Genomic DNA, 12442 nt, shown 5'->3' with positions numbered 1-12442 from the left:
TTACATGTAAATAAAAATTAATTTTCTTTATTACTCTCTTCCGATACCGAGCTTGTTACACTCGTAAACATAGTGATAATCCGTAGATGAATAATTTATACGTTCATTTCTTTTTACGAGTTTCTGCATCCAAGTCATCAACAATAGCTAGAAACAGCAACAAAGAAAACCAAGAATTTGCTTCATTGTTATAGTTTTGGGTTTTAGAGTAACCCCCAAAGCAGAAGAGTCTATATATATATATATATAAGTAGACACTGATGAATGCATGACAATGGAGTATCTACAGCAATAGCCATGCTGTAAACAACAAACAATAGCATAGCACTAAACCAATGCTCTGTAAGGCTTTTGGCTTGCCTCTGTTTCCACTTCCAAAGCTGGCATGATTGATATTTTGAGGGAAGAGAGAAAAAAAAGTTCAATGATCGAATGCCGGGACAATCACAACGTAACATCAGGATCATCATCGTAATCATAATCAGGTTCATGCCTGATCCTCTTTGCATCTCTCGGCCCAGCTCTTCCCTTCTTTGGTTTTCCCCTGAAAATAATTCAAATAATCATATGTATCTAATGCAAATAGGATATATTACATCACCGGCCATTGCTTTCAGTCATCTGTTATAATCACAACCCTTGTTTTCAATCATCTATTACAATTCTCAGACCTTTTCCGATACAAAGTTAAGAAACGAAAACAGATAGCATGGTACTTACTGTCCATTTGCATATATACCTCCACCCTTTGACCGACCTACGCCAAAGTCTGCTTTGCCATCTGACATCATATATCAAGTAAGGAAAATCTTAAGACCTTAGACAAGAAAAGTTGTCTGCATTTCAGTAAATATGGGCTTACCATCTCTTCCGGCTGCAAGTTCCTCGGCCTGACAAAATAAAATAAAAATACTAAAAAATTCTTTTTTTTAAGAAAAAAGCCTTGAACCCGGAATTAGAGCACAAGAACTGCAATCATAGACCAATGGAAGCAAGCTATTTTAACATAATCTTCATTCAATTTACAAGGCTAGTGTTTACTATAATTAATTAGAAGTTTCAGCTTAACCAAAAATTAGATAAGTTTCAAACTACAACAACATTACAAAAGTAAGATCATTCCATTCCTTTCCTTCTTCATACACAATCGTAATGATCTTATTCCTTTCCTTCTTCATACACAATCGTAATAACAGAACGTCTAATCTGTTCCTTCATCAACCATTACAAATAAAAGTATAGTTACTTCAAGAATTATAAATGCTGCTGAGGAGAAAGCAAATACAATTAGCTCCAAAATAGTAAATCTTAATATCTACTTTCAAGCCACGAAAATATGATGTCATATTTTACTCATATATGAATGAAATTACTATTTATATGGTACAGAAAGCGAAAATAAACCCGTATAAACAAAAAAAAAAAGAAAAAGTTTGCATCAGGAGCCATTGTAACACAATAGTTAGTTTTTACAGTACATACTGCAGGAGAGGTAACTGAAGATAACGAGAAAAGCCTATCTTCAGGCTGGAACTTCCTAGACCGCTTCAAGCTGCATCAACAAGTTTTGGATGCTTTACAACTATGTAAGCACAAGATGCAGCAAAAATAAAGCCTGGATGCTACTATATGAGGAATTTGACAATCTCAAGAACAGTTAAATCCACCTTATTGTATGAATTGATGTTTACAGTCTAAAATATTTTTAAAATAGGAATTTAGCAAGCACAATGAATGTGGTCCAGAAAGCATTGTTCCTTAAACCTTCAAATGAAGACTGAATCCATATATCCAAAAATGTATATTTAGAATGAGGTATATTTCAACGTTATCCAGAGACAAACAACTATTAAATCACTCCAGTAAATAATTTATCCCCATGTATGGTAATTCAAAAAAAAAAAACCAATATCCTACAGATATAGCAACAAATTTACAAAAGAGAATTACTATTTAAGGAGTATGAGGATGTAGAAGGACAGTGCTCGGAGCATTTAAAGCAAACATTACTACAAACAACCTTTACTCTTTTAGGAGTATGAGGAGGTAGAAGGACAGTGTTCGGAGCATTTAAAGCAAACATTACTACAAACAACCTTTACTCTTTTAGGAGTATGAGGAGGTAGAACGACAGTGCTCGGAGCATTGAAAGCAAACAGTACTATGACCCAACTTACTTTTTTTAGCACTTACATGAGTTTATTTGGCAATTCTTAGAACATGTTTAGAATATATTGATATTAGAATATCAAAATCCATAGGTCTATTTCAACTTTTAGGTCAATACAAATAAAAATTTAATTCTCATTGCAAATGGAGAATAGTAGATAAACAACAAAAAGGGAAAGTTCAGGTACAACTTGTGCAAACCACTGCACTAGTTTATTCCACCATAACCTATGGAAATAATATGAACTGAATGTTACCATTATGGTGTCTGGATTACTAAAAGAAATGTTATTAAAGGCAATAATGTGCTTTAACTTATTAAAGCATGAAAATTTTTATTGAAAATAAATAGTTACACAGTTCAATAAAGTGTTTGTTGCAAAAAAAATAAGCAGCTGTTTTATTAAAGAAAAATTAAAAAAATGTATATATTTATTACAAATTTTTTCACTTAGATTGTTTTATGTATACAGTGTTAATTTAAGAAGATACCAACATGTTAATTATGTAAATTAGTTAGATAGAAAGAAAATAAGAATAAAAAAGGTTAGAATTATGGTGCTTATTTTCTGCATTTAAAAACCTAATAACACCCACTTTTTGTGTTAGCAAATGCGGATACTAGAGTGGTGATGCTTAGAGTTGCTTATCTGATGCAAATGGTACAACCGGATGTATCTGTGCTAGAACTAGAAAGATTGAAGCTTCCTAGATCTTTTTTAAGTGTAAAACATTGAAGTAAACTATTGAAAACAAGGCAGCAGGTTAAATAGAAGAATTAGAAGCATAAGGATCAGCAGACTACTTATTAATCGACTATTTGTACTTGTTTCTTTTTATAATAAAGCTTTCTCGCAATTTCTATATAAGATCCCTGTTGCCCCTCATGATCTCATGACAGATAAAGGAGACACAACAAAGAAACAAACAAAATCACCACACAAGTACCCTGTCAAGAAAAGATTAATCAGGAATAGCACAAGGTGAAGAGATCCAAAGCAGAAATTGTTCCAATCCAAACAAAAATGCAAGAAGAACAGAATTAAAACCGCATACAGTGCAGTGTTCTTAGATGAAGAAAGGAACCCCTCAAAACCTTTCAATACATTGCCGCATTGGCTAGGATCTTGTAAATAACTCGTCTCCATATCATAGACCTGTAACAAAAGCAATTTAATACAGCACAAAAAGCTTCAGCCTTACAATCAGAATAAACGACGTAGTAAGTTAATAGCTTCATTTTTTTATTATTCACCGGCTCATTGAGTCACAAAGTATTGCACCGTATCTACAAGTTCTAACAGTTACATTCCTGGTGAGCTTACATTCGTCGTGAGCTTGCAATAGAGATAATAATTGATATATACATGACCAGGGAATATCATTCTTCCTTGTTTTTTATATGAAAAAATGAGGAAAGGGGAACTTGAAGCTGTGCCTTTGCCCAAATTGATAAATTCAACTATCACCAAGATAAACTATGGGTAGCATACCACTTCCTTGGTGCCTAAGCTAAAATTCTCTGGGTTCTTCTTCTTCAGTGTTTACTGGAAATATCATAAGGAGGCTGTTTGCGAAAATTCTCATAAGTGTCTAAATGAAAATTCAACAAACAGCCTCCTTACCATATTTCCAGTAAAAGCCGAAGAAGAGAAACCCAGAATTAAATCCACCAAGGCAATGCCTGAATTCATTGTAATTTACATGCTCTGACATACAAAAACAAAAGGGGGAAAAAAAAAATAAAAAATAAATAAATTTAGAGAAATTAATTTGCTTCCTTGGTTCAATTGCCATCATACACCATTCTTTTATACTAAAGCTTATAAACTTATGAACTTGCCAGAAAAACAAAAACAGAATTTAAATAAAGAATTTCAAACAATTGGGTCCTAGTAGACTGTATTAGCCGTCTAAAATTTCAAACGAACAGTCTAAAGCTGAATTAATTAATCAATTTCAAACCCTCAAACCCATAAAACAAGAGAATAAAGAAAATAAAACATGAAAAAGCAAGCTCGCAATTAAAAGAAAACCCAAGAATTATCCAAGATTTTGAAAGAAAAACTCACTTGTCTTTCGATGCTTCGAAGCTCTTCTTGAAGCTTGGCTCTCCTGCCAAGAAGAGAAGCCAGCATTGCAGATGGGTTCGTAGAGCCCCTTTGCCCTAAAAGAAAAATAAAATAAAATTAAACCCAACAAGGAACATACGGCAAAGAGAAATTCGAAACCAGAAATTTAAAAAAAGAAAAAGAAAAAGTTATTTCAACGGGTACCTTCTGTATCCATACTCGGCGGGAAAATTATTGAAATTGTCCAGTGATATAACCTAAAACCCTAACTACCTCACTCCAATCTCTGATTACAAGACGCTGTTTGATGGTTTTTTAATTTCTACTTCGAAGATTAACGTTAATCCCCAAGGTCGGATCCCGTACGATGATGTCTTGTCATTACGTTTGACACCAGCCAATGAAACTTCGCCACGTCACTATCGTAGCCCCCGGCCCGGCCCAATATTCCAAAATATTGAGCTTAAACTTGAAGCTCAGCTGTACAGTACGTGGCGACTCGTTAACGTTCTACAGAGCGCATGTCGGCCCCACTTTGATGGTGACATGGCAAAGTGGGTCCCACTAATAACTGTTAAAAAATAATTCTCTGGTCAGCCTCTGCTTTTGAAAAAGGTGACGAAGCGTTAATACAACGCACCGTCCCATTTACTCACCTTCCTTGTCTGGTTCACTTCAGAGAATCAAACGGTTCATAAAGAATAATTTAAATATAAACAAAAATATTTTTTTTAATCTCTTGGCTGTATTGGTATATTATATCTGCTATTTGTTTAGATCATTTCCTCACTTTCGTTTTGCATAGCAGTTCTTCAGAGAAGCTCTGCTTTTGTTTTTCTTTTGATTTGGTTTGCTTTTTGCATTTGTTGTTTGGAGCTCTTTTGATAACAAGAGATGTCTTTCAGAGGACTAAGTCGGGTAATTTTCCTATCTTTATTACAATTTTCTTGAATGTTATGGTCTCTGTTCTCGATTCCTAAAAAGGGTTGTTTTTCTATTTGTCAACTTTTCTTGTTATCTGTTTCAGTTGTTGTGTATAATTGTTGTACATAATCATCTGTCAAGTTATCAGAAAATTACATGGGTTGCAGTAATTTTGGTGATAATGAGATTTAGCGGCTAGTTTTTTGTTGCTAAGAAGTAATTTTGTAATGGGTTGCAGCCAAATGCAACATCCGGCATGGGCGTTGCTGATCACAGCAAGGACACTTTTTTAGAACTGAAAAGAAAGAAGGTTCACCGCTATGTGATTTTCAAGATTGATGAGAAGAAGAAGGAGGTTGTGGTTGAGAAAACTGGCGGTCCTGCTGAGAGTTATGATGATTTCACTGCTTCTTTGCCCGAGAACGATTGCCGATATGCTGTCTATGATTTTGATTTTGTGACTTCTGAGAATTGCCAAAAGAGCAAAATTTTCTTCATTGCCTGGTTAGCTCTTCAATCTCTAAATCTAACTAGAAGGTTACATGGTATAATAATATTCTCTTGTTTCTTTTGCATTTTGATAATTGGCTGGTTCTTGGTTAGTATTTGTGTGCAAACTCAATTAAGTTTATAATAATGGTTGAAAATGTTAACAAACGATATTTGTTGATATGGGTTGGGAAGGAATTTAGCAGGTTTTGGTTCTTGTATTTAGAGATTGACCTTAGGACTTTCGAAAATGCGAATTTGCGTCTTGCAAGTTTTCTCTAGTATTATCAGTATGATGAATACTTGCAAAATTAAAAGAAAATCAAAGAGTTAAGCATTTTTTTTTTTTTGGTATCGTTTTGTGTCAAACGAAAAGATGATTCTTAAGTACATGGTTTTTGGTGTATCATTTAACCCAAAAATGTGAACCGTTTGATAGGATAAGAAACTGTAACTTCTTGTAACCTATGGAAGGAGAGGCATTCTGACTTTCAAACAATGTGAGGGATTTTCTAGACTTGGAAATGAAAAGAATCTAAAAAAAGACTATGCTTAGGCTAAAAAAAGCAAGGAAAGAAAGGAGCATCTGCACAGAGCCTCTGGCTTGCCTAGTGGATGGGCAGCAAGGGCAACTGGATCTCCTCATTGATAATACCTCCTTCTATATGTCTTTTCAAAGCCAAGCGTCATCTTAATCTCAGACCTAGAAGATACTCCCTCCCTTTTTACTCCATAGGTCTTCTCCTATTCTCCGAACTTTTTCTAATTTCTCCAAAAATCTTCTCTCATTTTTCATTGAAATTTAGTAGTTCATGGAGGTAGGTTAGAAGGATTGGGTCATATCCTTTTGTATGTTTGCATATGTATGTTCTTAATAATTTTTCCATTAATCCCTTGATGTTCTCATAACTTAGGCTTCGATCGGTCAAGTGTAAACGAGTGAAGGGAAATTAATGTCTTTATAACTAGAAGCTAGAATCCATCAAAATTACCTTCATTTTCTTCCACTTAATGGAACTCCTAAACAAGGAAAGGGAAAACATTTTCCTTTTCCTTTCTTTCCCTTCATCTTCATTTCAATGGCTTCGAACTTAACTTAAAGTTGATTTACGGAAGAATCATATCTGATACACTTAAAGGTGGGTAAGGGTTGTGTCGGTCAGTCATATCTTTTACTATCTTGCTTTCGCTACCTTCATTTCATGCAGTTGACACTTCAACAATTTGTATTCTTGAATTGGTCATTCTGTTTTAACTAAATCATTGCATTGAAGTTGGGAATCTTTACTTCCGCATTTGTTCTTTCTTTGGCTTTTCATACTGCTTTACTAAGCTCCGTTCAGAATCCTTGGGTGATATCTTCTCTTAGTCCAGAGAAATTTATAATGATATAGCAGTGATGAAATGAACACTTCTTTCATACTCTTATCATTTTAACATGTCTTGTGCATGTGGAAAAGAGACCTAATTATTCAAGATGCTTGTTTTAGAGGCCTCAATACCCGAAGCGTGTTTGATCTCGAAATCTTTCTGTATTCTACCAGTTTGCTGCTTGGTCTCATGCACGTGGGGAAGAGACCTAATTACTCAAGATGCTTGTTTTAGAGGCCTCAATACCCGAAGCCTGTTTGATCTCGAAATCTTTCTGTATTCTACCAGTTTGCTGCTCAGACTCTTTACATAAATGTGATCCTTGATGGTTTCTGAAGTAAAGCAATCAATTAGAAATCCTTTAAACAAAGTTCCCAATGGCTTTTTCTAATTAATATTCCGGGTCTCTTGTATCTATATAGCTGGATTCTTGTGGTATCAACATTCTTATTTGGGCATTAAATTATTTTGATCAGGTCTCCATCATCTTCTCGGATTCGTGCCAAGATGCTATATGCCACTTCTAAGGACAGGCTTAGACGAGAGCTGGACGGTGTCCATTACGAGATTCAGGCAACTGATCCAACAGAGATGGACCTCGAGGTCCTACGTGACCGAGCAAACTAACCAAGCTCTCAATTTCGCTATTGTTTGGGTAAGAAAATCAGACAAGCTATGTGCAGATTTCTTTTCTGAGACAGAGCAGTATATACTTAATGCTATAATAACTAATATCTGGGAATGTAGCACTATCTTTCTTGCAGTTAATTCTAATTCCTGATAGTTTCCTGCTTCTCGGATGATGAGAATTGGTAGCTAAATATTTATAATTCTAGCACATATATATATATACATACACACACATATATATATAGTGAATTATATCTGGTGTCTGATTGAATTGTATTTGGCTCACATGGCTTTATTTTTGAACTTGGTGTTCTGAGGAGGGACTTCTAAGATGTCAACAAAGGTTCTGCTGGTGTATATATTATATATATTATAAACCACTGAGAAAATAATTGTTAACAAAAATAATTTTTTAAGTGAAAAATGATATGATATTTTAGTAAAATTTGTCATAAAAATTGTATTTTAATACAAAATGTAATACTATATTTAGCTAATGATATTGTAAAATTAGTAAGAAGTAACAAATAATTCTGTAGTTAGAAAATTAATTATTATATTAATTAATTATAAATTTTTCTTTAAATATATTTTAAAATATTTATTCTAATATAACTATTTTACTTTTAAAAAAAACAAAAATTTATCTTAATAATTTATGAAAATATTAGAAATATCAGTATATGTATATTTTAAAATTATTAAATTGGTAAAATATTATTTATATTTTAAAGCTCTCAGAATCTGGCATTTTTTCACACCATTGTTTAAATCAAATGGTCTGACTTTCCAACAACATTGGACTAAATAGCAATCAACTAAGAATTGAATTCAAACCACACTTTAATAATACATAATAAGATTGATATAAGAATATTACAAATCAAATGAAAATTGAAATGAAGTTCAAAACAAACCCAGATATTCACAGAACCCATGAAACTGCAGAAACAGAAGAAGTGGTTGACCCACAGATCATACAAGAAAAGAGAGTGAAAACTATGTCTATACATTTTATTTCCTCAAGTTCCAGGGTACAAGAAGAACAGAAACGAAGACATGCTAGGACAAAAGGTGAAACCGAGAAAGAAGAGAAGCCAGGATCGACGTAGGATTTATATAAAAACATGTAGAAATGGAAAACAACTTGCAGATTCTACTCCAAGAAACAATGAAGTCAGACATATCCTGAACCTAAACGATTGGAACTGTTCTGTTATGCGATGGCTGCTCAACTTCTTCTATCCCGTTATCTTCATTTTCCCCCGACATCTCTTCCAAAGACTTCCCCTTTGATTCAGGTACTAAGAATGTAAACAACATCCCTAAAAAGTTGACTACACCCAACACAATCAGTGAGTTTCTCACCCCAATACCAGGAGGATAGCCCGCCTCCGTCTTGGTCTTGTCCTTGCTCTGAGCCAAGTACAAAAACCCGAATGCACCCACCATTGCACCCAGTTTACCCGAGGCTGCTGATATGCCATGACAAGTAGACCTGAACCTAGCAGGGAAAATCTCTGCAGGTACAACAAATGTTGTGGCATTAGGTCCGAAATTCGCAAAGAAGAAAGTCAATGAGTACATTGCCACAAACCCAATTCTGTTGTCCTTATGAGTCCAGTGATTGTAAGGAATTGCTAACGCAAACATGAACACTGTCATCATGAAGAATCCCATCAATTGAATAGCAAACCTTCCCATCTTATCAATGAAGGCCACTGTAAACCAATAGCCAGGAACAGTGCTGCAAAGAGCAATAAGTGTTTGTGCTCTTGCAATTCTGTAAACTTCCTCCAGGGCGTTCATTGTCTTTGCAGGAGGAATCCACCCGATTGCGCTAAAGATATCCTTCTGAAAAAGATTTTGGCTGTAGAATGCAATGTCAAGCAAGAACCATGTAGTTGTTGTTCCAAGCAAGTGAAGACCATGTCGACGAACAAACTCTCTAGAGAACAAAGCATAAGCATTGCTCCTGTTCTGAGCTATCTGCTCAACCTTCTGCTCTTCTGACTCAATGTCCACCTGCAAAACCTTTGACATATCAGAGGCAGCCTGCTTTGCATTCTTGGCTACAAGGGCCGTGTACCGAGCAGTTTCAGGCATCTTCATTCTCCAGTAGTAGGTGAGTGCAGCTGGGAGTGCACCAACCATCAAAATTATACGCCAAACAAAGTCTGCTTGTGGGACAGTTGAGCCAGTTGGATCAACCTCGTATGCCGGAGCGTCAAAGGCTGCCTTGAATGCAGAAGCAACTATGATTGCAAATATACCACCTCCCAGAATTCCGAATCCTTGCATCGCAAACACAGCAGCTATAAAGGCACCACGAGTCTTCTTGTTAGCATACTCAGACATGATAGTGGCAGAAAGTGGATAGTCACCACCAATTCCAAAACCAAGCCAGAAGCGAAAGAAGCAAAGGGTTGCAATCACAGATTTAGGCTCATGTCCAAACGAAAGACCTGAACCAACCGAGCATATGACCATGAGCATAAGGGTCATCCCATACACTTTCTTCCTCCCTAGTTTGTCACCAAGCCAACCAAAAAATAGCTGGCCTGCTAAAGTTCCACAGAACGCCACACCATTAACAGCAGCCGATACATTAGGAGGCAATGATCCAGGCTTTGGGGAACCATCAACGTGGTAATAGATACGGCCTAGCAATTTGGTCACAAGGGATATGCAGAAAAGATCATAGGCATCAGTGAAGAATCCCATTCCAGCAATTATGATTGCAGTGAAATGGTACCATTGTGTTTTGGCTACATCAAGTGCATTGAGCACCTGTAATTGATCTCTGGCCATGGCTAACCAGAATACTGATCAGAACAAGTCTCTTCTCCCCTTTCTGTCTGCAAAGAGTAGACAAGAAAATGTGTTATAACCAAGTTATGCGGATAGCAGTACATACAATTGTTAGAGATTATAATAAGTTCCCTCAGTTGACTTTTATAACCCAATTGAGTTCTCTCTTTCTGGTCCCTACTGAACTGATATGTTGACCTTTTGATCATCAATACATAAAAAGCAATCTAAAATACAGTTCATATTTCATAACATTATTTAAATAAAAAACCAAAAAAAAAAAAAAAAAAAAAGGTCTAAAGGCACATTCAAGTCTTAGAGAGGGGCAAAACGCCCATAAGTGTAGGAATAAAGAATAAACGACAAAGGAGCATTCTTTGGAGTTTATCCAAGAGTTGACACAAAAGATATTTTAACGTTAAAGCATTAAATTGTTTGGATAAGTATATATATATATATATAATATATGTATTAAAAATCGTATCATCTACTTGCTAACTTTGAGGATCTGCAAACTGGGTATGCATTTTTTTACTCAATATGAACGGAAACATGGTGCTAATTAAGATTGTAATAATGAATAGAAAACATGGCGTGAATTATCTTTTGTTTCCAAAAAAAAAAAAAAATGTTTTCAAAATTATGTGTGAATAGCTTGTAAAATAAGAATTGGATCAAAACCATTTTCTATAATTAAATTTTTTGTAGCTTCTGATTAAGAAAAGGAAAAACCTCTGTAAATTTTTCTATATGAAATATACCCTCCATCTTTAAAAGTTGAAATTATTGACTGTTGAAAAAAAAAAAAAGATCAGAATACATCGGATATAATATACCCATTACGTTGCATCGTGAAATTTACTCATAAAACATATGAATTCCCTAATATAATATATATATATATATGTGTGTGTGTATATACATTTCAAACTGTTGGTTGAGCAATAATTGAGGGCTTTTGATATAATTAATTCGAAAATTAGATGAATTATGTATGTGAAAACGATCCTTAATCCAAGGAAACATCACATTCGCAAATGAAACCCAGTCACCAGTTTCAATTATTTATCCCCAAAAATTATTAAATAAATGAAAACCTAGAATCTGGATCGATGGAGGAGTTTCATATTGAAGAAACAATTAGAATATACAAAAGAGAAACGTATTTGAAAAGAAGAAAAGAAAAACAAGTAAACCCATGGACCGTGCCTGCATGCGGAGCAATAGACGACGTGCATATAATATATATATATATATATATAATTATGTGGATGTTGGTATATATGACATGAAAAGGAAGAAGACAAGTTTTCTTTCGAAAATCAACAAAAAGTAGGAATGAAAAGTGGGTTTTAGGTTTAGGGAAACTGACCTCGTTAATTTGTCTCTTCTTCTTTTTCCACTTTCTGTCTTTTTCTCGAGAAAATGAGAGAGAAAAAAAAAAAACAGATGAAAATGATTTTGATGAGGGGATGGGAGAAGAAGCTGAACTTAAATGCACCATGCTTCCAAACTCCTCCATTGAGTGCATAGAGATATTCAGGGGTATATTCCTTTCCCTCTTTTCGCGCTTTCCATTTTTCTCGCAGAAATCTCTAACCAGTTCACCTTCCCAAATTGCGACCCCGCAATCTGGCTTCACACTTGAGAATCTGTTAATATTCAATGCATATTCATCATTTTTTTTAATAAATAATATTATTTATCATTATTATTAGTAATTAGAAAATAAATATTTATTAACAAAATCTAGATTTTGTATTTCAGTTATATCATGTATATATGGAAATTTTATCAAAAACAAAATTCAGTTTTTATTTTCTATTATTAATTTAATAATTTTATTTAATTACAAATAAATTTATTTTTTTTTAATTTAAATGCACATAAATTTATAATTTTATAAAAATTTTAAATAAAAATTGTTTATTTTGTTGAAGGGTATAATTTTCCCTCTCAAAAAATTAAAAAAAATA

At 34.3% G+C, this 12442-nt stretch overlaps 3 protein-coding genes across 3 annotated transcripts; 1 reads left to right on the top strand and 2 right to left on the bottom strand.

The window, feature by feature from the left end:
* Positions 1-162: 162 nt before the first annotated feature.
* On the bottom strand, positions 163-4603 carry LOC110815112 (histone acetyltransferase subunit NuA4-domain protein). The gene is made up of 7 exons (XM_022042764.2): positions 4446-4603; positions 4242-4336; positions 3226-3326; positions 1483-1552; positions 863-890; positions 721-781; positions 163-544 (listed from the first exon to the last, which is right to left on the bottom strand). Exons 1-7 carry the CDS (start codon positions 4456-4458, stop codon positions 445-447), a joined length of 468 nt encoding a protein of 155 aa, XP_021898456.1. The 5' UTR covers positions 4459-4603; the 3' UTR covers positions 163-444.
* A 256-nt stretch (positions 4604-4859) lies between these two features.
* On the top strand, positions 4860-7818 carry ADF6 (actin depolymerizing factor 6). Its single transcript, XM_022042758.2, has 3 exons — positions 4860-5159; positions 5404-5669; positions 7502-7818. Exons 1-3 carry the CDS (start codon positions 5136-5138, stop codon positions 7650-7652), a joined length of 441 nt encoding a protein of 146 aa, XP_021898450.2. The 5' UTR covers positions 4860-5135; the 3' UTR covers positions 7653-7818.
* An 826-nt stretch (positions 7819-8644) lies between these two features.
* LOC110815118 (inorganic phosphate transporter 1-4) lies at positions 8645-12119 on the bottom strand. Its single transcript, XM_088216687.1, has 2 exons — positions 11839-12119; positions 8645-10513 (listed from the first exon to the last, which is right to left on the bottom strand). Exon 2 carries the CDS (start codon positions 10464-10466, stop codon positions 8850-8852), a length of 1617 nt encoding a protein of 538 aa, XP_088072813.1. The 5' UTR covers positions 10467-10513; positions 11839-12119; the 3' UTR covers positions 8645-8849.
* Between the last annotated feature and the right edge of the window lie 323 nt (positions 12120-12442).

The sequence above is a fragment of the Carica papaya genome, chromosome 3 (genome assembly GCF_054855325.1).
Source record: "Carica papaya isolate Zhongbai chromosome 3, ASM5485532v1, whole genome shotgun sequence".
Classification (NCBI taxonomy): domain Eukaryota; kingdom Viridiplantae; phylum Streptophyta; class Magnoliopsida; order Brassicales; family Caricaceae; genus Carica; species Carica papaya.
The sequence above is the reverse complement of the archived record's forward strand: the minus strand, read 5'-3'. Positions and strand labels throughout refer to the sequence as shown.